The sequence below is a fragment of the Siphateles boraxobius genome, unplaced genomic scaffold (genome assembly GCF_051911475.1).
Source record: "Siphateles boraxobius isolate OS27281-9 unplaced genomic scaffold, OSU_SipBor_1 41, whole genome shotgun sequence".
NCBI lineage: Eukaryota > Metazoa > Chordata > Actinopteri > Cypriniformes > Leuciscidae > Siphateles > Siphateles boraxobius.
This window is the reverse complement of record NW_027509042.1, coordinates 32964699-32992371: the sequence shown is the minus strand read 5'-3', so window position 1 is coordinate 32992371 and position 27673 is coordinate 32964699. Positions and strand designations below refer to the sequence as shown.

The following is a 27673-nucleotide window of genomic DNA, read 5'->3' as shown; positions in this document are numbered from 1 at the left end:
TAAAATGGCATGCACATTTGACAAACTTTTGTAACAATAAAGATTTATTATGCTGCTAAAGTTGATGTCCACATATGAGGACAATGGGACTTAGCTTTGTTGAAATTGTATAAGATGTTAGCAAAAAAAAAAAAAATGTGTAGTTGCATTGAGCTTAGACGCACACTGGCTCACTCACTCGAGCGCACTCAACGCGGCTTCAGTTCACTCACGATCGCGCGCGTGCTCTCGCGCACACACACAGACACAGACACACATACACACACACACACACACTCTCTGTCTCTCTCTCTCTCTTGCTCGTCGCTCGCTCGCGACACACACACACACACACACACTCACTTTGCTCACTCACTCGCACACACACACACACACACACACACTCTCTCTCTCTCTCTCTCTCTATCTCTCTCTCTCTCTCTCTCTCTCTCTCTTGCTCACTCGCGATCGCGCGCACACAAACACTCTCTCTCTTGCTCGATCGCGATCACACACACACACACACACACACACAGGATATGAATTGTTGATATCAACAATTCAATTGTTGATATCAACAATTACATTTTTGATATCAGCAATTTAATTATTGAAATCAACAATAGAATTCTTGATATCAACAATTGAATTGTTGATATCAAGAATTGATTTCTTACTAGTAGAAATATAATTTTTGATATAAATAATTACATTGTTAGGCTACTAGTAAAAATGCGAATTCCTGATTTCAATAATTCAATTGTCACTAGTTGAAATGTCTATTCTTGATATCAACAATTAAATGCTACTAGTAAAAATGTTAATTTTTGATATCTGAAAATGCATTTCTGATATCAATATAATTTCAGATATCTAAAATGGTTTTCTTACTAGTAACAATTACATTCATGATATCAGAAATTAACATTGTCACTAGTGAAAATGGAATTATTGATATCATAAAATGAACATTGTTACTAGTAGCAATTCAATTGTTGATATCAAGAATAGACATTTCAACTAGTGACAATTGAATTCTTGATATCAAAAATAAAGGTTTTTACTATAAGAATTGTATTTCTGATGTGTGAAATTGGAATTTCAACTAGTAAGAAATCAATTCTTGATATCAACAATTGATTTTGAATGGCAGCCTATGGAGACTTTTCACAAGTGAAAATACAATTACAGATATCAAGAATTATAGTTTTTACTAGTTGAAATTCAGTTGCTGATATTAAGAATTATAATTTTAACTAGTGAAAATTTAATTGTGGATATCAAGAATTAGCATTGTTACTAGTGGAAATGTAATTTCTGATATCAAAAATTGCCATTGTTACTAGTAGAAATCTAATTCCTGATATCAATAACTATTATTTTAACTAGTGAAAATTTAATTGTTGATATCAAGAATTCATATCCTGAAAATGAATAAAAGTTAAAACGGCTTGCCATAAACCCCAAAAAGCTAGAATAAATCTAAAATGTACGCCAAACCAAAACTCGGGTCTCAGGAGGATAAAGTTAAGATAGACCCACTGTCCTTGCATGAGGACATCATTTTATGCTAAAACTACTTCCTGTACAAAAACTAATTTTAGTTATTATACTTATTAGGTCCTACTTATACCAAATAGTAAGAAAAATTATAAAATGCACACCAGGCAAACTCTCGGGTCTCAGGAGGTTAAATAAGTGTTATCTGAAGGGAACTTGAGGCTTAAGCTGGGAATAAGCTGAAATCCCTGCCCTTTCTACAGTTCCTGAGGCATCCGGCAGTTATCAGACAGTCAACCTTTCCAACATCATGTTTCCATGTTTGCCTCCACTCATGTAACACACCATTACCTTGTAAAATCCACTGTTTATTAACTCTACAACTATTCAGAAATAAAAGCTGTAAGAAAACAGAAAAGGGGGGTGGTAGGAACATACATACTGTAAGAACTACGTAAGACGTCATAAGAACTAACATAATCACTATTAATTACACCTTTAATTAAAATTTGTAATCATAAATATATTTTCAGTTGAAGTTTTAAAATAATGTGCAAGCAACATAATGACAATATTTTAATTATTTGACATTTTAAACATTTGTTTAATAGTACAACTAAGTACAATGAAGGTCAGGATCATCCATTCCGATATTGATGCCTCTATTAAATTGATGGCAATACAATTAGTAATTATAGCTATTGAACATTACAGTATAATTGAATTCCTGGCCTAATCAGAATCACAAAATAACTTTTAATTTAAATTGAATGTAAAACAATATTCACATAAACCCATTATAATAAATGTCACATTTAGCTGTGCCTTTTATGTAGTGTGTTTGGTAAAGTTTTTGTCTGTCAATGCTCTGTTTGGTTTGAGTGAGAGCTGTCAGTTTTTTCCCCTCTTTAAAACTTATTTTGCACATTAAGCAAATAATTAATACAATTAGAAAGATTTGATATTAATATTTGTATGTGAGGATCAGTTCCCCTGTACAACATCAGTACTGCAAGCAGGGCCTCCGCTTCGCAGAGCTAGTGAGTAAATATAACGTGTTACACTGGCCACAGGATGTGGAGGAAAGACATTCACATAGTTACTTCAGGAGATGCATTCATTAATTTTAATGTGTTAAACAGCAAACATTAATCACATCATTTATATATTTTTCACAGCCATAATATACACTGCCCTGCCAAAAAAAAAGTCAGCACCTGCATTTAAATTAGCAAATAGGCAAGAGCCTCTGATTTAATAATTCCTGCAGTGATTAATACGTTTAATCTGGCAACATGTTATTTAATCTTAACTGACGCAGTGGGTACCTTCTCAATTCCTAAACAATCTTGTCGGAAGACACATTCCATCTACATTTCAGAAGGGTCAAATTATTGGCCTGCACCAAGCAAAGAATACAACTAAGGAGATTGCTGGAATTACTAAAATTGGACTAAGAGCTGTCAAACGCATTATTAAAACTTGGAAGGATTGTGTCAAAAAGTGTCAAAAATGTGGTCGGAAAACAATCTTGAATGGCCATGATCGGAGATCACTTAAAAGTTTGGTTGAGTCGAATCGTAGAAAATCAACAGTAGAACTCACAGCAATGTAATAGTGATAGTAAGAGCATTCCACACGCACTATGAAACAAGAGCTCAAGAGATTGGGAATGAACAGCTGTATGGCCTTAAGCAAGCCACTTGTTTGCTGATCGTAGAAAAGGATTCAGTTTGCAATGAAACATAAAGATTGGACTCTGGAGCAATGCAAAAAGGTAATGTGGTCTGATGAGTCCAGATTTACCCTGTTCCAGAGTGATGGGCACATCAGGGTAAGAAGGGAGCACATGAAGCGATGCATAATGCCTACTCAGGTTCAGCAACAAAATGAGTTCTCTAGGTCAGCTGACTACCTGAATATACTGATTGACTAGGCTTTCCCATCAATGGCCACCACAGAGTCCCGATCGTAATCCCATTGAGAATCTTACAATATCAATTTTGTACCAGCACTCTTTGTATTGTTGGTCAAAAGTAACAGTATAAGCAGTTGGTAAGTAAGTAATTCATTCTTTCTAAGGCCATTACACGACTTTGACTGAAATCATCAATCAAATCAACAAATTATATTTTCAGTCTTTTTTTTTTCAATCAAAATGTTGGCTCCTATAATTTCTGCTTGCAGTTTTATATTACCATGAAGTTGGTTTACTGACACTATTTTGTTTTTCCACATGTGCCTCACTTTTGATTTCAAAGTATGCTCAACCTATTATAAGATAAAGTATTTAATTATATTAAATTATGTAATTGAATTTAATTAAGCAATTATGTGAACATAATGTGATAAAGCTATTTTAAACACTGACTCTTTCATTTTGAGTTTAGAGTGTGTGAAGAAATTTTGCAGATATTCTTCCTAACTACAGCACTTTTTTCATGCAGAAATTGCAAGGGAATTGGCCCCAAAGACTGACAGCAAGCTGAAGGGAATCTCTACCACCCGGCTCAACCCACAGCACCACCTCTGGTATTCAGTGCAAACTGGCAGGCATTTTTTGCTCTCCAACTCCTTCTCTTTTCATCTCTGCCTCAGGCATTTCATTTTGTTTGTCTGCCTATCCTACCCAAAGCCCAGTGTTAATGCACAATGGCAATTAAAAAGACCCTCTCAATAGCACACGGTTGAAAAAAAAAGTTATTGTTAATTGCCACAAGGTATGCATATTATCCCATTTATCATTTGTTAATATATTTTAAATCCTGAACTGTCTGTCCTTCAGGCATCTAGTCTGTGAGGACGCCCTGCCATGTGATAAAGAAAACAGTCATCCTCCTTTCCGGTACCTCTTGGCATTTCTTCAGCAAGGTGAGTGTTTATGTTCTCCAAGATGGAGAAATGCAAGCTTTTACCTGCTTCACCCAAAATGTTTCTGTTGCTAGAGCCAGCAACAAGAACAGTATGAGGAATGAGATAAGGAATTATATGGTGACTACGGCATGTGATGACTTGCCCGTAACAGGGAAGAGCTACAAATGGTCAGGGTAGCTGAACATGTAGTTGTCAAGTCAAGTCACCTTCATTTATATAGTGCTTTAACAATGAAGATTGTTTCAGAGCAGCTTTACAGTGATAACAGGAAATTAAAGTAACAAAGATTGTTTTGGCTTTACACCAGCTCTAGAATAAAGTTATTTTCCAGCTAAAGTTAGTTTTTGATTGATTAACTTCCGTTGCAAACATCATTATTTATTAACTTAGGAGTGGCTTACACAACACCGTTTTAACTAAAAACCGAAAACTTTTAATGCCCCTTCAGTTCCATTTAAAATGTGATTCACACATGACAGTTACAGTTCTTTAATGATTCATAGTACACACTTTCATCAGATCACTGTGGGAAATAGTGCTGCCCAGGTTAACACTAGGACACAAAAATATTTGTATCAGCACTTGCTTTTGTTAGGGTCCTGCTGTTATCCTTGGAACTAAACTCTGAGGTCTTGATGGAAAAAGGGAGAGTCACAGAAACAGATTTATCTCATTCTTCTTGAGAGAGTGATCCAACTGTGAGCGGCTGGTTCAGCTTTCAAGAGCCTCAGCCCCCCTGCTGACAGCCTGACTCTCCTCCAGAACCCCCCTATCGGAAGGGCTCGCAGCAGGCTTGACTTGTGGTGTGATAAGCATTCAACTTGTATGATCAAACCCACCCAACATTCTGACAGTGATTTTAAAAAGACAGGAACATAAAAGGTGCATGACTCATGCCCTATTTTTCTCCAACACACAGATTTTTTCACATAGTCATTTGTGATTTCAGTTGTGTGCACATGCCAAAATGCTCATTAACAGTAACATAGACAGAACATTTTAATGAATAAACACAAAGTACAGCTGATATCATAAACAGACTTTTAGTTTCCTTCCCTGCAAGATATTCTTATTTTATATCTGTAGGTGGTCAGTGAATGGAATTGTGCTCTCTTTTGTGAATTTTGTACATGTGCTTGTATTTATCTTAAAAAAAAAGATTTATCACTGATTCTTGAAGATGCTATTACAGAATATCTATATTTAAAGTTGCAATATGGAAATTTTTTTGTTCAAAAGTTCATGGAACTGAGCAAGTACAAAAAAAAGTTTTTGATTGATTCACTTCCGTTGCAAAGATCATTATTTATGAACTTAGGAGCCGCTTTAACGCCGTTTTAACTGAAAACGGAAAACTTTTAATGGGTTCTGGCCAGGGTGGGAAATTAGCACCAGCCAATGGCAGGTACTTTTTCAGAATTAGAATCAGAATCAGAATCACTTTATTGTCAAGTAGTGCTTTCGGACACAAGGAATGTGCTTCGGTAACAAGATGCTACCATGGCTGCTATAATCAGTGCCAATCTTGAGAAGAATACAGCATGACATGAGGAGAGGTGAGGAGAAAAAAAAGGCGACCTGTAAAATGCTCCTGTAAGGAGTACAGTCTGGGAACAGGAAAAAACACCTCAGCAACATTAGCACATAAACAGTACAATCTACAACATGAACAAGACATTGCAACACGTGTGGGGAGTGGGGGATGGAGAATTAGTCCAGCCCAGGCAAGCAGCCATTCGGTCCTGCAGCCATTATGGCGCTGGTCACAGACCCGCCTGTCAGACTGGGGGTACGAAGCGGCGAAGGCGGGGGATGGGGTGTAGGGGGGATGCATATCTGTGTATATGTAAGTTCATGTGTGTGTAGGCCTGGAGAGAGTCGCTAAGCCAGCACCATAATCTAGATGCCTCAGTCCGTGGGATTGTCATAGCGAAACACAGCAAGTTGCCATGGAGACAACCTTGATCAGGTCCATAGAGAGTCAACAATCACCAGGTGTCTGGGGAGTCGGGAAAGGATCGCAAGAGCGGCTCACTGCAGTGCTCTTCCGGGAGACTTGTTGTTCCAACAGCGGCCAAGGCCAGTGCTAGTAGGGGGGTGCCGAAACAGATAAGATTGGGATTGTTTGGTCTTCGGGAAAGTAGCCGCATTCAATTTACACAGGCTATTCTCCTGGTTCATTTTGGTCTCTGAAACGATCCATTTGCCTTTGCAAAGCTGTGAGCTTCTCAATGATGTTATCCATATTGTGGTTCATAGACCCAGTCTGAGTGCTGACAGCTCTGCCCACCGCTTCAATCATGACGGGCAGCCTTGCGGGGCTTTGGACAGCTGTCACCGTCTGCTTAATTCCTCGATAAACCAGAGCAATGCCAAATCCAATCAGCAGAAGACCTGTTATCATGGTGCCGAATAGGTAGATATCTTCAACATCCTCCACGGAAAGAGCTGCCAGACACACGACCTGCCACCTCTTCCATGCGTCCATTGTGTAGCCAGCTGTGAACGTCCCGGTAGGGCAGTCAGGTTCCCCCCGAACCCAAACTTCTCGTCGAGAAGATGGTGTCAATTTCGTTGAGAGACCAGTTGATCAAATCCATAATTTCTTGGTTTTGGAGAGTAGTGCTGCGAGAGTCTCTCAAAGTACAAGACAGTAGACTAGACGTGACGAGAGAAGCAAAGCAGGAGAGGTAAGGGGAGGGAGAGGGAGAGAAAATGCGACCGCCTTCGTTGAGAGCCAAGAGGGATTCAAAGTGGTGGTTGACTTTGCCTCATATACCAGCCACAGTGGCGGGTGGATTGTAAAATATATTTTTATTGGTTACTACTTAAAACATTCCTTATAACTGATTGGACAGCTTTTGTCAAAGAATGCTGTTGCTAAGTAACAATAATGCATTTTGTCAAGTAACTAATTTGATTGGGTCCGTGTGTCGCGGCGCTGAACGGACCGCTACACATATAGCTGAGCTGAGGTACAGACGAAAGGAAAATTATTGGTTAAAAAAATGTGGCGACATATCTTCTCGGTTACTAACTATAACCTTGTTGGTTCTACTCGGTCCCTCGTCAGCGGAATCGGCCATGGGACTGTTGGTAGCAGCTGAGTCAACTCTGGGAACCATAGCTTGTTCCTCCAGAAAGGGGCTTTCAAGAACACTCGCTCTCCCTGATCCGTTCTATGACCTGAAAAAGCATTGAGATAGGAGGGAATGCATACAGGGGCCTCCTCGGCCAATCGTGGGCAACCCTGTTTTTGGAGAATTTTTTTTGATAATGAGCGTATCACTCCCGTACTCACGCCGGTCTGGTACCAGCCGGCTGCTTTCCAAGGGGCCTGGGTTCTGACACAGCCCTGATTCACCTTAATGCGTAAGCGGCCTGATCGCCATGCGTAAGAGGACGCATGAACAGTAGACCCAGCTGGATTACTGATGATACTGAGGCCATGAGACCTAACATCCTCTGAAATCTCATAGGAGGCGCGCGCCCGCTCTGGATGATGCCACTAGTCGCTGTATGGTGAGCATGCGCTCTGCTGAGAGCCGCGCTCTCATTTGTAGAGAGTTTAAAACTGTTCCCAGGAAGGAAATGTTCCTGCTGGGAGACAGTGCGCTTTTGGAAGTATTGATCCTGAGCCCTAGGCACTCTAGATGGCTGAGGAGCCAGGATCTGTGGGTTATTAACAAATCTCAAAAATGGTCTGTGATGGGGTGTTATCTGAATGTGAAAATAAGCATCTTTCAGATCTACTGAGAAAAAACAATCTCCCAGGCTAATTTGCGCGAGGATTTGTTTGGTCGTCAGTATCCTGAATGGGTGTGTCATAAGCGCTTTGTTCAGGTGTCTGAGATCTAGGAAGGGCCTTCTTTGGAACGAGAAAGTAGCAACTGTAGAAGCCCGACTCTCTCTGTGGCGACGGGCTGGCTCTACAGCCCCTTTTGCCGACAGTTTCGACACTTGGTGCGGCCTCTTCTCACTGTTGTCTCGACCACGGCTCGAAAGTGTGGGGGTCTGCAAGCGAACTGTAGCAAGTAGCCTCGTTTTATTATATTCAAAGCCCATTTTGATATACCGGGGATGGCCTCCCAGGTCTTCGCCCGCATAGCTAGGGGTTGAATGATGTCTGGGGACGGGCCGCTGTGCGATAGAGACCCGGCAGCCCAGCTGCTTTTTGCTTGTGACACTTTGGGAACAGTGCTTATGTGCAGGGGTGCGTACTTCATAGTGGGCACATGACCTGCATTTATTACACTCCCAGCGTGGTGACCCGAAGCAGAGCTGGAGCATTTAGGGAGGAAGTGACGCATGGCCTGCGACGCTTTCTGAGCCTCGGTGTAACGTTCCGCGAAACCCTTGACTGCTGGTCCGAACAGACCGGTGGTGGAAATAGGGGAGTCGAGAAAAGCTGCCCTATCCGCATCCTTCATCTCCGTTAGATTTAACCAGAGATGGCGTTTGAGTACTGGCAAGTTCGCCATGCTTCTGCCAATCGCCTGTGCGCTTGCCTTGGTAGCTCGCAGAGCTAGGTCAGTAGCGCTTTGCAGGTCTCTAAAGGCCTCAGGTTCAGGTCCAGACTCGTCCATTGAACGGAGAAGTTCAGCCTGAAAAAACTTGGAGGACAGCCATGGTGTGAAGCGCCGAAGCAGCTTGGCCAGCGGAGGTGTATGCACGGCCGGTGAGAGCTGAAGTGGCATGGTTTAGATGGGTTGTTCGCTTTAGCTTTCCATCCAGTGGCGGTGGGCGTGCAGAGGTGAGCGGCCACCGTTTCTTTGAGGGGAGGAATCGCCTCGTAACTTTTTGCTAAGATGCATCAAGAGAAAAGCTGTCATCCTTGTCGCCCTCCTCGTCCGATGCCCCGAAAGAGACGAGACCAGCCGCTCGCTGAGAGGGGCTTTGGTCTGCCTGTGTGAACAGGACCGACGAGGGGGTTTCTCTGGGATAGAGCGAGGCATGCGGGGACAGGGCCAGCATGTCCTCGGTCATAACCGTCCGCTCTGGAATCCTTTGTACGCGGTGCTTCTTTTTGCACAGCTCAAGCAAAGGGAAAGGAGCGGCTGCGGGGTAGTCCTAACTGGCCAGTCGAGCCCACAGTGTAGAAAGCGCTATCTCGTCGCATTCCGGGCAGTTGCCCTTGGAGAGTGCGGCCTCCGTCTGGTCGTGGCCTAGGCAGGAAGCACAGAGGATGTGGTAGGGCTGTAGTCAAGACCACCTTTGTCGAGTCCAAGACAAGTCCAAGATAGACATTCCCCTTGATATCATATAATCTTCTAATCTAAAGAAAACAGAATGATGACATATGGTGATACCTCATAATAGCAGTGTTTCACTGTGGATCTGAAAGACGCATACTTTCACATTCAGATAGCCCCCCATCACAGGTCATTCTTGAGATACGCCTCCGAGGGGCAGGCTTATCAATACACAGTTCTGCCATTCGGTCTGTCCCTAGCACCCGTACATTTACGAAGTGAATGGACGCGGCGCTTTCTCCCCTGAGACTCCGGGGAGTGCGCGTGCTGAATTATCTCTCGATGACTGGCTGGTTCTGGCGCAATTGCGGCTCACACCAGAGCAAATAAACGGCGTGCATATAAATGGCTTTTATGTGTGCTTACTGGGAACATAATAAAGACACCTGGACTCGGTCGAGACCAAAAGCCATATTTGGGAAAACCAGTGGCCGAGACCAAGACAAGTCCGAGTCCGAATACCAGCGAGTCGAGACAAGTCCGAGATCATAGAAAAACGGTCTCAAGTCCGGACTCGAGTCCAAGCCCTAGTATATGGCGATCTGGGCCAAAGAGCAGGCCTCTACATGAGACGCAGTTGTCACGGGGCATTTGGAACAACGCCTTGAATTTGCTCTTTTAGTAAGAGAGTCGCAGCGGCGAACACTCTGAAGCTTTTTTTAAGGATATTAGCGCGCCGGATGGTAACTCAGACCGGCACTTGTTCCGCTGAAAAGGCTTTTCGACGGCGGCGAAGAGGCTTCGGATTCCGGAGGTCAGCGAAGTGGAGTTCGCTGAAGGAGATTAAATCTGGTTATATGGTGGAGAATGGGGCCTTATATAATATAAGCCACACCCATTCTGGCGGGCTATGATACGCCAAGGTGCGAAGCGAAATGATTGGTTGGCGCGCATGAGCCGCCTCGCCATAGGTTCGTGCAGTTGCCGCAGCACAGCCAATGATCGCTCTAGGCGCTCAGCTTAGTGTCTGCTGTGTAGCTGCACTGCGTTTAAAAAATGTGGCTTCAATATTCTCGAAAAAATGAGTTTTTCCCATAGCGAAAGCTACTTGCGCAATACGAGAGACCTCTCGAAAGGGAACCCCGGTGTTAAGAGGCCCGCCACGGATTCAGCAGTAGCTATGAATGTACACACTGTTGAGGGTGAAGAAAAGTGTCGCATTGATGACGAAGGGAAAACGAGGGAATGGTTAGCCTACCTTCCCGACGACCAGTCCATGGACTGTACTTACTGTCGATCCTACGCGTCGTCAGAAAATGCAAACAATTAATTTGTTAGAGGAACAACTAACCTTAAATTAGAGGCAATAAAAGACCATGATTTATCCAAGTCTCATATCAAGTGCACTGCCATACAGCTGGCGAAGACGGGACCCCAGGAGCAGAGTGTGGCAATAAAGGCTACAGTATCTGTTTTATGCAGTCGGTGCAGTTGGCCCGAAATGAGAATTCTATTCAGAAACGTCCATGCGATCGGCAAAAAGGGCATACATTTGGGACTACGTTTGGATGTGCAAGTAAGTGAATTACTAACTTGAAATTGTATTTGTGATGGCTACCAGAGGTGGAAAGTAACGAATTACAATTTACGAATTACATCAATTCGCGTTACGTAATTGAGTCGTTTTTTTGTGTACTTCTACTTTTTTAACTAGTTTTTAAAATCTGTAATTTTACTTTTACTTAAGTGACGCAGACCCAGCTGAAGCTGAAAGTGAAGCACCCTCGAATTCTTATGAAGCGAATTATGGCCAGTATGGAAATACTTTGGATGTAGAAAAAAGTGTGGTCGTCCTCGAGGATAGATATCCAATTTGCAAAAAATGTGGCCACAAAGTGGCTGCAAAAGGAGGATACATAGGATACCATCCCTCCTGCAGATAAAGGTATGTCCCGATTATAACTTAAGGCCGATTGATTTACGTGATGCAGAGGGAATCCCGGAATCCAGTCATGAAAATGGAATTTACATAACGCAGATGTCACGTAAAACACACAAAATGATGGATGGATGAATACATGGAAAGTAGAACTGTGCAATAAATCCAATTGTGACGCATGGTCTGTGAATATTTAGGCGAAAAAATACTGCTATGTAAATATATAACCTGCTTGTTCTGCGTTTCTGTGTGAATCGCTGTGAATGAGCTGCTCCGCTTTGTCTACTGCATAATCAAATACGCGTGACGTTCATGGTGTTTTCAGCGTCTCAAGCAATTTGAGGTCATGAGTACATGAACATTTCCAGAGCTGTTCTGAGAGAACGCCTAATGAGTATTTTCATCATTTTATTTGAGAAAAACCATTGTCAAATACACTTTTAAACAGGTCTTCACTACAACTCGTCTAAATTAGTTTGGTTTAACTAGGAGAAATGATGACAGAAATATATTACTATTGTAGGCATACAATAATATGTACTTCTCAAAATAATAATAATAACAACAATAATAATAATAATAATACAATTTATTTAAACATTATTTAAGGAATATATTTTTTGTCCATTGTTTAATTTAGTAAATCTGTTTTTGCAGCTCTTCCCCAAAAAATAAAAGAACACTAGTTTAAATTTTCATTTGATTACCACCAGTTTTGATAATATATTTGGATTTAATTATGAAAATGTATTTAATTTAACTGTAATTTTAACTGATGATGATAATAATAATAATAATAACCTTAATTTAATTATACCATTTATTTATTAATAATTGAATAATACTGCAAACCGTGATATTTTCTGAGACGTTATCATACTGTGAAAATCTCATACCATTACAACCCTACGCGGGAGAGCCCCCCACCCCACCCCTGCTGTTAAAAAAGTAACTCGAGTTTTACTCGTAAAGAAAAAAAAAACTTAGTAAAGTTTTACTTAAGTAAATTTTAAATTAGCTACTTTTTACTTTTACTTAGTAGTACTTTTACTTGAGTAGAATATTTTATTACTCTTTCGACCCTCTGCTGGCTAGATAGCTAGTTTTAGCAGCCGCGAGGATTGGCGCCGATAACGTGGGTGCTCCGGAGCTCAGTTAAACTTTTCATCTCCAGTCTGTATTTGTGAGAAGTGGCGCTGTCCTGAGTTGAAAGATAGCCTACTTACGGCTTTATTATCAAGTCCGTCAAACCCTCTGGGGTCAGCAGACGCACCGGCGCGTTTTGCTAGATTTTTTTCACATAGCAGTAAAATAGACTTAAAATACACCGCCATTTATGATCATGCAGACTTAAGGAATATGCAAAAATAAACTGTAAAATGTCTACTTTTTTATGTGTCCACTTACAATTGAAACAAAACATTGTGCTTTTGTAAAATAAAGAAAATAAACAGTGTGCTTTCTGCCTCTCCGTCTCCGTGAACTTTTTTTCTGGAGCACGTCTCTAAACTTAAACAAAACTCAGCGAATATTATTCACCCAGGCATGAGCAAGATATCTTTATAATCATTTAAGTGTCAACTATTAAATTGTCTAATTCAAAACGAAAACAAATATTCTCTGTTTATGTAATCTTTATGAAAAGAGAGAGATGTCAGTCGTTCTCATTTCAGCTCATTATCTGCAAATGTGAAAATGTGGAGAGCCCACGCTATTCAAACGAAATTGCAATCCATGCAAACCTGTCAACACCCACATCAACTCGATAAAACATCAAGTGTTTTCAGATGCATGTACTTTACGTCATCTTGCGATGCTGTGAGGAATAATACTATCATAATACTAATCCTGGAAAAAAATCACATCACTTTTTATTTGCCTAAATTGATAAAATATGTATTAATAATAAAAAATTATGTATTGAAGCAATTCAAAATATGCTGCTAGTGCACTTTCTTTTATAAATTTGAATTCCGGTAAAAGTGGCTGGCAAAAAAATATAAGTGGCTGGTAAAATTGGGCATCCACCAGCCACTGTGGCAAAAAAGTTAATTTCCCACCCTGGTTTTGGCCGTTCATTTGCTCGAGAACGTAGCCTAGAAATCTAGACGTACCCTAGCAGCAGCAAAAATGATTTTGCAGCAAAGTGTGGTCTAGCAACTCTCCGTTGACTTTCGAGCTGGAAAAAACAAACTCTGGTCAGGCCAATCACATCGTGTATAGAGTTGGTTGGCGGGCTTAACAAAATGACGGCAGAGTTGTGACGGTTCCGCGTGATTTCTATAGGTGATTTCCCTGCTACTTGAAAACAAAGAAGATGCTGCTGGCAAACAGCGGTCTTTCGAATCAGCTTTGGCCGCCAAATTTCGAATTAGGCCAAACCAAAGTTCGTTTGGAGTTCAGGTCCGTTGTGGTCAGACGTACGCACGTAAAAACCATAGACTGTAAAAAAAATATGGACGTAGTGTCTATGACGTTACCCGTAGGTTTCTGAAGAGCGTTTTTGAAGCCTAAAGTGGGCGGAGTCGGCCATCGCCATCTTGGCAGCGTGTCACTCCCGGATAAACGAAAATTGGCAAAAAGGCGGGTTTTGGGTGGAGTTGAGTTGCCTGGATGCTGAAACTACGCCCGCTTAGCTCAACGTAATAAAGTTTGCTCAGGCTAAGGAGCTAATGTGCTACTGGCCTTGCGCTAAAGTGACAGCTGACTTGAAGAAGTAGGCCTAAAGGCAATAGTTAAAGTTCATGATTTTGCTCTTCGAAATACTATAATAGTTAAAAGACGATATTAAACTTGAGACTATGTGTATTGTGATGCATTTTTATTCTGCTGGGTAAAAATTTATTATCATGCAGTAACTTACTATATTTGCTCTGAGCATGTTTGTGTGACGGTGATTCATGCGCATGCATGTCAGTCAGCGCGGCATCGCACGTCAAGTTCGTAGAGAGCTTTATTCAGTCCATTTTAAATTCTGATTACCTATATATTACCTAAGAAGTTTAAGTAAATGCACTAGAAATCCACGCTCATTTAAAGGTTTTTAAATCTGAACTCCAAAAAGCAACGAAATTGTCAGAAATCCATGAGTGCATGTTCACAGAGGAAAACAACTGAAAAACAGCGCTGGTTGTTCTTTCGATATTCGACAACGACGGAACCCAGCAGCGTGGGAAAAGGTATAAGGCGTGTATTAAATTTTATGAAATAATCCCGAAAAAAGTATAAACATAGTAGAGATGGCAAGTTCAGCAGCTGGAATCAGCTGAGGTGACGTGATGGCAAACAGAGAGCAGACAAACGGCTAGTGACAGCAGTGGCAATCCACCTGTCACTCAAGTGGCCACGCCCTTGATTATGCAGAATTTTAAGGCTTAATATAATTTAAACGGATGAGTTATAAAAATCCACCCCCCTCACAGTTGTCATGAACGGCAAAATTAGCTATATAGACCAAAATCACTTTTTGCACCAGGCTGTAAACATATATTTTTTCTGCTGTAAAGTTGGGCATATTAACATGGGGGAGGTACAGATTTGACTCACTTTTGCAGCCAGCCTCAAGCAGCCAGTCGATGAATTGCAGTTTATTTCACTTCCTTGTTGGTTTCAGAAGAGAGACCGGGAGGTTGCCGCTTGGTAAAAACCTGAAAACACCTGAGACCTGCTTTATAGTAGAAACTGAAGTTGTAATTCTGACTGAAAGAGACACTGACACTGTTTTTTTTTTTTTTTTTTTTTTATGTTTAAGGCTGTACAGCTGCTTGCTTTAAAGCTTGTTGTATAAAGTGCTATATAAGTAAACGTGAAATGACTTGACTAGAGTGCCAAATAGCAGAGCTCATTCAAAGATTTCTTTATTAACTGCCATTTTTTCGTTGTCATATTCGTTGTGTTTATTTTGTTATTGAGAGGAAAGCACGCAGAACATTCATCTAAACACCACTGCCACATCCTGCCCAAAGGGAGGTAATGTGGAGAATACACTTTACACGACTGGCCGGTAGGGGGAGTGCAACTTATGGAATGTCACTGGGGTGGCTCCAGCCTGAGAAAGGGGAGGCTACACCAGATAGTGACGGCAGAGTGGACTCAGAAGACATGGGCTCACCACAGGGAGTTTTTCGTGGAAGAATACGCATATGGTATCACTGCAGGGATCACCACATATTGAACCCAGCATAGCACAAGTTACACAAGCATACGAGCACTGGGCATGGCGTCGGACGCACCGCAACGTCCGACTGCCGAAGGGGTGCGGAGGAACTCTATAGGGTTCGTCTAGTGGGGAACTCGCCTGGCGCAAAAAAGCGCAAGTATCCGCTCCATGTGGAGGGGAGTGGCGCAGCAAGTCGATACTGGAGCGGGAACTTCGGTGTTACCGGCTGGTTGACGCGAGCACACAGGAAGAAACTGGCTCAACGTGTAGGTTAAAAACCTAGCGAACGTGTTGGGTGTCGCACAGCCCGCAGCTCTACAGATATCTGTCAGCGAGACGCTGTATGCCAGCGCCCAGAAAGAAACAACACTCCTAGTGGAGTGGGCTCTCAACCCGGGTGGGCAAGGCACGCCTTGGGCTTCGTGGTCGCCATTCTTCCGGTAGCCCCTGCTGCCTAAGAGCTTGTCGGCTGCACGGTTGAGCAGGCCCGGAATATAAATGGCACAAAGCAACCTCAGATGCTTCTGACTCCAAAGGAGGAAATGTCAAGCGAGTTGTGACATGCGGCGAGAGCGTAGACCACCCTGACGGTTGATGTACGCAACGGTCGCAGTGCTGTCCGTACGGACCAGTACCTGCTTGCCTAGTAGCGGCATTTTGAAGCGGCCTAGTGCAAGATGTACTGCTAACAACTCGAGGCAGTTGTTGTGCCAATGCAGTTGAGGCCCTGTCCGCAGACCTGAAGCTGCATGCCCGTTGTACGTGGCCCCCCAGCCGGTGGCAGAGGCATCCGTGGAGACCACAGAATGCCTGGACACTTGTTCTAGGGGAACACCTGCCCGCAGGAACGAAGGGTCCGACCACAAGCTGAGAGTTTGGCGACAGTGCGGGGTTACTTGGGCCTGGCACGAGCCGCACTGCCACGCCTATCTCGGGACTCGATCATGGAACCAGTGTTGGAGCGGCTTCACATGAAGCAATCCGAGCGGCGTTACCGCAGCTGCAGATGCCATATGTCCCAGGAGCCTCTGAAAAAGTTTAAGTGGTGCCGCTGTTCTGCGTCTGATCGAGCTCATGCAGTTCAACACTGACTGGACACGGGCCTCTGTGAGGCGAGCTGTCATGTTGATCGAGTCCAACTCCATACCGAGAAAAGCGATCCTCTGCCCTCGGGTGAGTTTGCTATTTTCCCAGTTGACCCTAAGCCCTAGGTGGCTGAGGTGACTGAGCACCATGACCCACAGTTTGCACAACTGCTCTCTTGACTGGGCCAGAATGAGACAGTCGTCGAGGTAGTTGAGAATGCGAACACCACACTCACACATGGGAGCAATGGCCACCTCTGCAACTTTCGTGAAGACGCGGGGCGACAGAGCCAGTCCGAAGGGTAAGACTTTGTACTGATAGCAGTCTGAGTGTGTGGTGCAACACGTACCTGCTTCCGTCGAAGGGCAGAGTGAGTTTGCGGAGGCGTTAATGCCCGGGTGCCATTGGGGGAACACAAAAACTTCTTGAGACAAGAGTGAAGCTAACATTGGATTCAGATATGCCTTGATGCCTTCCTACCTTGTAATGCAATCTCTGAAGTTAGCATTTTTAAGCTGTAACTGCATTACAGTATTGCGCTTCCACACTGGTCAAACTGCGTTATTGCAGGTCTTTACAATAAGTCTAAGAGATTTGAATGGTTTTTGTTTTGTTTTTTGGACATTGTAGATAATGTCAACTAATCGTTTCATCCCTAACACCAACAAAAAAACTATACAAGATTTAAAAGCGATCCAGAGTTTGCTTTTTTTTCTGACTCGAAAGGTAAGATATCCAACAATCTTTTTGCTGAATGTCATTGTCCACTGGTGGTGGTTGAGGAGAGACCCCGACATGATTGTAAAGTGCTTTGGGTGTACAGTAGTACATATGAAAAGCGCTATATAAATGCCTCATTCACTCATTCATTCATTCATTGTTGCCTAACTTTTGTAATGTTATTTGTTTTAAATCAGTTATTTTCAATGATTTAAAACAACAAAGGCAGGTACCTACTCATTTTACAAGGTTGGTCTTTCTGTTTTCTTAGATGGCTCTTTGGACTCTATGAGTGTTCTTGCCACCAAAGAAATGCTTTTTCTCCTTGATGAAGACCACCAATGGAGCAAGAGTCAACCTGAGGGCAAAATGAGCAGTGGGAAGGTGACCGTTCAGGAAACTCAGCCAATCAGTTGCCTCAGTTCCATTCATCTGTTCTCATCCAATCCATGCCAGGTGGACCTAAAACTTTATGATGAGGTGTGTTTGTGTGCATCTGTACATGTTCTCACTCAAACCACAGAGAACTTAAGAGAGATTCTATGTAGTCTAAGTATGATACCATTAATATGTTCTATATGGGTAGAATAAACGGAGGTTTTTGTTGCTTGTTTTATTTTTTTACAGATGACCAAGAAAGAAAAGACATGGTCTTTACGTGCTGAAGATGAAGAGCTGGTACAAGACCTGGTGGACTGGATCACAAATCAGTGGGAAAAAATGTTTGGTGTCAAACTGGCTACTATCAAGCAGTAACCTCTAGCCACAGTGTTAAAGAAAAACACATACCTTACAAAATGAATATTCCTGCCTCAATCTACCTGCTTTTAATCTGTATTACTTTCTTTGTGTAAATGTGGACTGTTTGTCTTTTTGTCTCCAAATTACCCTCACAAATTCCTTTTTTACCTTCTCTTGGTTGTGCTAATGTCTTTGTGCAAATTGTCCAGTACCAATGCTGCAATTCTGAGTGTCTTTATGACTTTGTGCAACAAAACACCAACACACCTTATAATACATAACAATGCATGCATTAAGTTGATTTATTTTGAATTTTGTAGATGGTTTGAATATGGAATTGAATGGGGTTTTTATTTCTCAGGGTGAAAAGCCTTTCATTGTGCTCTCAGAAAGGTTCATAATTGGGTTATACGGGTCACAGGATAATAACAGCTTTACTTGAGTGTTGGTGGTTTTAATGCAATGCTAGTTGTTAAGACATGTTGCTGAACTAAATACCATCTTACTCTTTGAAACTTTCTGTTGAAGAAGTTTCTCAACTGTAAATGTGTACACATTCATTTTCTGTGATAAATTGCCACTTGCAGTATTTTTTGTGTTGATTTGTTATGCAAGGAAACCGGCATACATGTATCTCATGAATGTAAAGTTTAACAATTTTTTTTTTTCCGCCAAGTGACAAAATATTCTATACCAGCACTTCTATAGAGCATGTAAAAAGAGAGCTAGTGACTACACTTTAAAACATTATGGTCACGGGAAAGGAAACCTCAAATGGCTGTGAAGAGCCTGAAGAGAATATTTAATATAACCACATGCAGTTTTGTACCATGTAATGCGTGTCAGTCAGATGTTCTGCACTTTTATTTCTTTATAATTGGTCTAAAATAATAGTAAAATGGCACATTGTTGTTAAAGTTGAAAGCATATTGGCAGTCAATTTAAAATGTATTTAATGTGTATTTATTTAGCTTTGTACTGGTCTCCAATAAGGGAACATGATAACTTTTATTTTTGTAAACATAATAAAGTATTCAAATCTTATACATCTTGTCATTATGTCCTATCAATGGCAGAAACATAAGGATATGAAAATTGATTGTTGCACATAAGTTGGTAATAATTTGTTTGCCAACTTCACGTTCCTAGGTTAAGTATTGTATGATTATGACATTTTATAATATAGGTAAGTATTTTATGTTATGATACAAATTAGTTATACAGTAATTCTTGCACTCCCTTGCCCACCTCTTTTCGATCCTTTATGACAAAAGTTGAATTTTTTTTCATTCAGCAGACATATTTTATGTTGAAACGGCTGCACCGAAATATTTTTTTTTTTTGTTTGTTTTTTTTTACCAGGAAATAGTCCCATTGAGATTCAGAATCTCTTTTTCAAGGGAGTCCTGGCCAAGACAGCAGACTAATAGTTCCATATTAAAAAATACATATACAAGCATCAACAAAAAACAAAACAAACAAGAAAAAAGTACATTTGGGCAATTTAACATACTCTCAACATAATCACCAGCCGCTCTCAGTAACAGCACATGTGCAACTAGTACTCAAATAGTCCTTTATCCTCATTTTAAATTGTGTCATTGTCGGTAAACAGTCAAATTTTAGCTGATTTTTCAATTCATACCAGGAAAACGGTACAAAAACTTTAAAGGCACTTTCACCGAAGACAGTTCGCGTTCGTGGGATTTCATACATAGTTGCCCATATGATCTAAGATTTAATTTCCTGGTAGTGACTTTAATAGACAAAAGAGAGCATATGTAAGAAGGCAGTTTACAAAGTATGGCCTTAAAAAGAAAAATATACCAGTGCTCCACCCTGCGATTGTGCAGAGATGGCCAACCAACACTCTCATACAAGCTACAAGCTATTTGAGTTTGTTCTCTGGTTCATATAAGAACATGCAAATATCTGGTGTAAATCTTGCATAGACATGTCAAGCCCATGTGCTTAATGTCAAGCAAGTGTTTGTGATGTACTACATTTGCAGGAAAAGGAATGCCTCTACCTGCGTGTTTTGAAATAATGTATTTAAATTAAATGAAAGGGACAAAAATTGTGAATATTATAGCCTATATAAGTTACATCTGGCTAATATATTTTGGTATTGCTTTTATTGGATGCTGATATTTGACAAGGTTGTGTTCCCTAAATGAGAATGCCTTTTAAATTCCAGTGAAATTCAGACATTTGAATTGAGGTAGCAAACAAGATACAGAATTTCATTGTGAATTTTAAATAAAATATAATTAAACATATAATTTTAACTAGAAAAAGAATGTTCATCATGACAAACTTTTCAGGTTATAGACGGAGAAACAAATAGAGACAAAGGCAAATAGTCACATCAGACAGAAATTATGCTACATAATTTATATATCTCATACATTTAATTATATTTAATATCTTTAATTTATAGTGAGAACACTTAATTACCTTTGTTGAAATAGGTTATAGAAAGTTAATAAATTCCCTTTCCTCTCATTTCAATTCAACTTCCATGTGGCCTATTAATTTTCCTCAACAAGTGAATTTTTACATTTTAAATACTACATTTTGCTCAAATCCTTTTTTGTATTGGGAATTGTATGTTAGTTATGATTATATATTTTTTTACAGTGGAGACTGGAGTGGGTTTTGTAGGGAAACAAATGAGCTCAGGTTTGAGATTTAAAGGCCCAATTAAGTGTGGGTGTAGTCAGAGGAGGTGAACTGAAAACTGCTACGGATGGATGTTCACGTGGGGTTGGTTCCAAACAGTGTTTGGGTTAACGTGAAAAAGTAGGTGGAAGTTAATTGAGAGACAAGTGAGTGACACGCCGTGTCGGGTTATGGTCAAACGCACAAGCATTGTCCAACAGCGAGGACAGGATAGCCCTCTAATCACTTGATAGACGAAGGTATGTGAATGTTTTTGTTGTTTATTGCCTTGTTTAAAGTGTAATGGAGCTGCGTAGTTACGGGGGCAGCATGTGACTTTTAAGCATTTAGAATTCATTCCATTGATACAAAGTTGCCGCGTTTAAAACTTAATCGGAAGTTTGGCCATCTCAGGTTGATTATACGCGGTAAATTCCGATTGTGTTTTTTTTTTCTTTAACCATTAGTACATGAAACAGAAAATTTAATGACTAGGTGTTTTAATCATAGCATTCTTGTAGTTTAGACATGGACTATGTTCCGAATGCATGGCTAGGAAAACTCCAACAAACGATAAAATGTGTAGGCTATTATTATTATTATTAGTATTATTATTATTATTATTATGCAATGATTCGTAGTTACAGTATTTACTATTTAGTAAAATAGCATTTCTTAGTAATGAACGTATGAATTGTATTGATGTTTTTATCAATTAGCTATAATTTTTTGCATTTTTTAAACATCTGGTCTGTATATCTGAATATTGCTTATACATAATGTTATAATTTTAGCCTCCTTTAGAAATTAAGTCACCATGGGCAATAGGCTTTTACTTGTCACTTTTTAATAGATTTTGCAAGTGTTTTCCAATACCCTTGTTCGTGTGTTTGTGTCAGTACTCTAAAGGTTTTATTAATTCACACCTTTTACCTCAAGTTAGAATAGTCAGACATCTGTCAATGATCATACCTCAGCTGAGATTAAAGTATTTTATATTTTTGGGGATGTTATGATAGTCTTTTCTGAAAAGACTGGGATGATGAGCGATAGTCAGTTATGAGTACTGCAGTAATGTAGCTGCTGTTTTTTTTAATGGCCCACCTGTGCCACAGAAAAACTGAATCATCACTGTATTATGATAATACACCTCTATATCAGTGACACTCTGTGACTTCACTGGTTAAATAGTGGATTTAAAATGGGAATTGTCTGAGTACAAAACTTTTCACAACACATTCTTCTAGCTATCTCTTGACCACATGTCACTCTTGGTTCTTTATGTCAGATAGTGACCTGCCATGACTTGTCCTTTGCTTTGAAGCTCCAATAGGGTGAGGTCGCTGATGTTGGCAGGCAAGAGAAGCTATTCAGTCCATTTACATTTACAGGACAAGACAAACATGAATTTAATGATTTTCTCATGTTTGAAATACTGCCGTATTATTGTCATTTTCATTTAATTTATTTGGCAATATTTAATATTCAGTTATTAGCATATGTAAAATCTTAACCATGTGGCTCACACTGAAAAAAAATGTAATTCATCCAATTAAAAAGATTTAGGTACCTGGTTCACATCTATACAGGTCCTTCTCAAATAATTAGCATATTGTGATAAAGTTCATTATTTTCCATAATGTAATGATAAAAATTAAACTTTCATATATTTTAGATTCATTGCACACCAACTGAAATATTTTTATGAAATATAAAATATAAAACTGAAATATAACAACTTTTATTGTTTTAATACTGATGATTTTGGCATACAGCTCATGAAAACCCAAAATTCCTATCTCAAAAAATTAGGATATTTCATCCGACCAATAAAATAAGTGTTTTTAATACAAAAACCTTCAAATAATTATGTTCAGTTATGCACTCAATACTTGGACGGGAATCCTTTTGCAGAAATGACTGCTTCAATGTGGCTTGGCATGGAGGCAATCAGCCTGTGGCACTGCTGAGGTGTTATGGAGGTCCAGGATGCTTCGATAGCGGCCTTAAGCTCATCCAGAGTGTTGGGTCTTGCGTCTCTCAACTTTCTCTTCACAATATCCCACAGATTCTCTATGAGGTTCAGGTCAGGAGAGTTGGCAGGCCAATTGAGCACAGTAATACCATGGTCAGTAAACTATTTACCAGTGGTTTTGGCACTGTGAGCAGGTGCCAGGTCGTGCTGAAAAATTAAATCTTCATCTCCATAAAGCTTTTCAGCAGATGGAAGCATGAAGTGCTCCAAAATCTCCTGATAGCTAGCTGCATTGACCCTGCCCTTGATAAAACACAGCGGACCAACACTAGCAGCTGACACCTGTTGTGAACTTTTTCTTCTCAAGTGTAGAAAAGATAGAGTTGCAGACCAGGAGATTGTTGAGGTATAAGTTCTTTATTGTGTCGCTGTAGTCATCTCAATCAAGTCTAACTAAGGCAGTATACATTTAGTTCATATACCCTTTCAGGAGGAGGAGTTACATAAAGGTGGAAACAAAAGCATGCAAATGAGGCATCTGGGTTAAGGATGTGCCCTAGACTGAGAGTGTTACCAATCCTAATCCAATCAGCATAACAGTGTAATGTAAATATCCTAATCCAATCAGCCAGACTCTTCACCGATACCTTCACATTATCTTAATGGCCAGGCAGTGCATAAAGACAAAAGGTGATAGTCTCAGTGCTCTGACCAATTTAACTTACAATAGAGAGCTGGACAGACAGGAACAGGCAGGTTTGTGACATCATTTACCTTAGATACAAAATTCACACTAATAAACTTTCTCAGTTTCTATGCTATTGTATTGGAAGCTCAATTATACATTTAAAATAAAATTTGTAATCCTACAGTTCCCCCTTTGAGAGTTCTAAATAACTCTCACAAAATACAAATTTAAAGACTTAAAAGTTCATTCTTGTAACTTGTGATCGTTACAGGCACATAATGCGTGTTCTATGTTTGCTTTTCTGCAATTGCATGCTGACACAGAAACAAACATGCAAATTTAGGGTCCGTGAAGTTCTTAAGGGTAATAGTCTTTTCTGTTTGGAACTGTCATTTCTTTGTGAGGGGCGTGAGTCATTTGTTGAATGAAACACTTGATACTGTGGACGCATAGATAGTACGCTATTAAAAGAAATAACAGCAGAATTGCTATTTCCTTTATCCACAGCCAGGGTTTCCCAATCAAGTTTCCGAACCATGAAAAATTTACTTCAGTCATCTGGTGTAATTTTGCTGAAAGATCAAGAATGTCTTGTTGGATTTTGTTCAAGTTCTCTGTTGGATCCATTAAAACCCGGTGCAGCACTCAGGTCCGATGATGGTGCAGGCTCCTTCCGTTGCTAGAATGTAATCTAAGGCCACTCTGTTCTGTAAGATTATTATCTTGTGCGAAGCGAGAGTGTCTGTGATGTTACTGGTACGACAATCTTGATCATGTTGATGGATGACTGAAGGTTTCGTATGTGAGTCTCTGCGTTGTGTATTTTTTTCTTTTTCTTTTCTTTATCCTTTTGTGATAGTTGGCTCGGAAGAGGGTCAAGTTGTTTCTTGAGGTTTTCTTGTGGCTTCATACGCAGATGACGAGGTCAGTGCGTATGGGTCTCGGGAAGTCATCAGTGGTATCTGCACAGAGTAAGAAAGAAAACAAAAGACAGGAGAGCAGTATTTGTTCAAACACTAGGGTTGTAAACTTCCGAGTCTGCTAAGCAGTAGAGCAGTATTTGTTCAAACACTAGGGTTGTAAACTTTTTCTGGGTCTGCTATTGTCGTTCCATCTCTCCCTATTTCTTAATTCCTTTGACACCTAAAGAACAGTGAGGTAAGGATGGACTAGGATAGGGCCTATGAGGGAAGTCTTCACCCCAGGGTTAACCCCCGAAGCCTATTGCATTCGGTTCTTCCCGGGGCTCCTCACTGGTTCTGTGTCCTAACCTATCCCTGTTGGTGGGGGAACAACCTTACAGTGTGTACAATGAGTCCAGGTTTTCCTTCCCTGACACAATACTGCAGCGGCTGTAATCAACATCACTTGATGTGGCCCATGCCACTTTGGTTCTAATGGCTTATTTCTGAATGACTTTATCATGACCCATTGACCTGGGATGATTGTGTGTCCCCCTTCTGGTGAAGTCTGCCAACATGACTCAACTCTCCCTCTGGCACTCTGTACCGCCTTTGTTAGGTTTTCACAGTAAGCAATCAGGGCATCTGAGGTAATGTGTACATCAGCATTTCTAAGATCAATCACACCTGGCATCTGCATGGGGCGTCCAGTAATAATCTCATGAGGGCTCAGTCCTACTGTTCTGTTAGGTGATGCTCTCATACTACACAGTACTGCTGGCAACGCTTCAACCCATGGTACTCCTTCCTGATGCATTTTGCTTAGCCTGATTTTGATTGTTCTGTTTGCACGTTCAACCTGTCCTGATGCTTGTGGCCTATAGGGGCAGTGAAGGTTCCACTTAATCTGCAACATTCTAGACACTTCCTTGACTATCTGTCCTGTGAAGTGTGTACCTTGATCTGAGTCAATCCAATCTGGTAATCCCCATCTGGGAATGAAATCAGTGACAAGACATTTAGCAGTATGTGCAGCTGTAGCACGCCCTGTTGGATAAGCTTCTACCCATCTTGAGAACTTGTCTATTACTACCAAAACATCAGTTTTTCCCTTACAACGAGGCAATGATATGTAATCAACTTGCAGGTGACGAAATGGTCCTGGTGGAGCTGGGGTATGTGCTGCTGGTGTAGTGGCTGCTGGTATATCATTATTTTTCTGACATGTAACACACCTCTTGGCTGTTTCTGTGGCTACATTTCTGAATTTTGGATTCCACCACTGATTTGAGAACCTGTGATTCATCGTTGCTGGACCACTGTGACCTAAACTGTGTATTTGTTGAGCCAAATATGGCAGCAGTGATTCGGGAGCGACATACTTTCCCCCTTTGGTCCAGCAACCAGATGAATCCACTGTGGCTCCTTTGTCTAACCATGTCCATGCTTCATACAGAGGAACGTCTTTGTACAGATCAATTATTGATTCAGGAGGCATAATTGTCTTCTGTGCTGCACTACCTGAACACACTTGTACAGTTGCATAGAAACAAGCCTGTTTAGCTGCCATATCAGCAAGAGCATTACCTTTAGCTTCCGTAGTATTAGTTGTGAGATGTGCTTTCACTTTGATCACTGCTAATTTCTTTGGAAGTTTCATGGAAAACATTAGATCTTTCACTAATTCAGCATGCTTAATGGGGGATCCAGCAGAAGTTAGAAACTGTCTGGTTTGCCAAATGACACCAAAATCATGAATTACCCCAAAAGCATATCTGGAATCTGTGTAGATATTAGCAACTGATCCTGAAGCTAGCGTGCATGCTCTTGTTAGGGCTACTAGTTCTGCAGCCTGAGCTGAAAAATGATCTGGAAGACGTCCTGAAGCTAACACTTCCGTGGTGGACGTTACTGCATAACCTGCTCGTCTGTTACCTTCAATTACTTGAGCTGAACCGTCAACAAACAACTCAAATTCTGAATTCTCTGTGGGAGTTTATTTTATTTCACTCATAGGTGTATATGTAAGCGTAACACAATCGTGTGTCATTTCTCCTTCATCCTCTAACAAAACTTCAGTCATAGCAGACATCATACATGAGGACGGATTCGTGACAGGTGCACGCTGTAAGACAATATTCGGGGCTGTGAGAGTTGCTAACCAATTTCCCCAGCGAGAGGAAGTGACAGAAGTGACTTTTGCTTGATTCATTAATGCGGACACTGCATGCGGACATCTTACGTTTACAGACTGTCCTAACACCATTCCTGATGAAGCCTGAAGCGCTAGATGCACTGCCTGTACTGCTCTGAGGCATGGGCCCATACCTTGAGCTACTATGTCAAGTTTACCAGAATAGTAATGAATTGGGCGTAAACTGCCCCCATGATCTTGCATTAGACTTGCAGTCATGAAGCTTAAATGTTCATGGACATAAAGCACAAATGGTCTATCAGTTTGGGCAATTCCTAATGCTGGTGCTTGACATAGTGCTCTCTTCAAATCATTGAACGCTTTGAGGTGACATTCTTCCATACAAACAGTATCAGAATCTTTACCATGGCCTTTCAACAAGTCATAGAGCGGCTGTGCAATTGAGGCATAGTCTTCAATCCAAGGTCTACAGTAACCTGCTGTTCCTAAAAATGATCGGAGTGTTTTAATGGTAGTAGGCGGGGGTATGGCTTTGACTGAAGCCGCTCGATCCTGTGTAATGGATCTATTTCCTGCACCAATTGTTTGACCCAGAAATGTGACTTGCTTTTTAGCAATTTGAGCTTTGTGAAAGCTGCATTTGTGTCCTTTCTTATGCAAATAGTCCAACAATGATGCCAATTCAGTTTGATGTACCTCGTGATCTGTTGAGGAAATCAAAATATCATCGACATATTGGATCATAGTGGACTGTTTTACCGGACATTCTGGGTCACACAAATCACGTCTGACAGCCTGATGGTATATGGTTGGGGAGTTTTGAAATCCCTGTGGCAAACGTGTCCACTGGTATTGCTCATAGTCAACTGTGAAAGCTAACCATGGCTGGCTGTCAGAGTGCAACGGTACAGAAAAGAATCCATTAGACATATCAATTACTGAAAAAATCTTACTCTCTAATGGTATGCCATTACAAATTGTGGAAGGATCTGCCACTAGAGGGGTGATTTTATCAATATTTTTATTGGCTACTCTGTAGTCTATTGTAAGTCTCCATGTCCCATTGGATTTCTTGATGGGCCAAATGGGTGAGTTACAGGGA

At 40.8% G+C, this 27673-nt stretch overlaps 2 protein-coding genes across 3 annotated transcripts in view; both read left to right on the top strand.

Annotated features, from left to right (window-relative positions):
- The window catches only part of stk11ip (serine/threonine kinase 11 interacting protein), a 136241-nt gene extending 117007 nt beyond the window's left edge, over positions 1–19234 (top strand). For both annotated transcript variants that reach the window (XM_077199184.1, XM_077199183.1), the window contains exons 23-26: positions 3927–4011; positions 4265–4350; positions 17721–17929; positions 18077–19234. In XM_077199184.1, coding sequence (XP_077055299.1) covers positions 3927–4011; positions 4265–4350; positions 17721–17929; positions 18077–18205 — 509 coding nt within the window. In that variant the 3' untranslated portion in view covers positions 18206–19234. The remainder of the gene's footprint in view (positions 1–3926; positions 4012–4264; positions 4351–17720; positions 17930–18076) is intronic.
- Positions 19235–20896: 1662 nt separating this feature from the next.
- gjc4a.1 (gap junction protein gamma 4a.1) overlaps positions 20897–27673 on the top strand; it is a 34663-nt gene continuing 27886 nt past the window's right edge. Inside the window, exon 1 of the mRNA XM_077199188.1 lies at positions 20897–21111. The gene's annotated coding sequence lies outside the window, so the exon portion shown is untranslated. The remainder of the gene's footprint in view (positions 21112–27673) is intronic.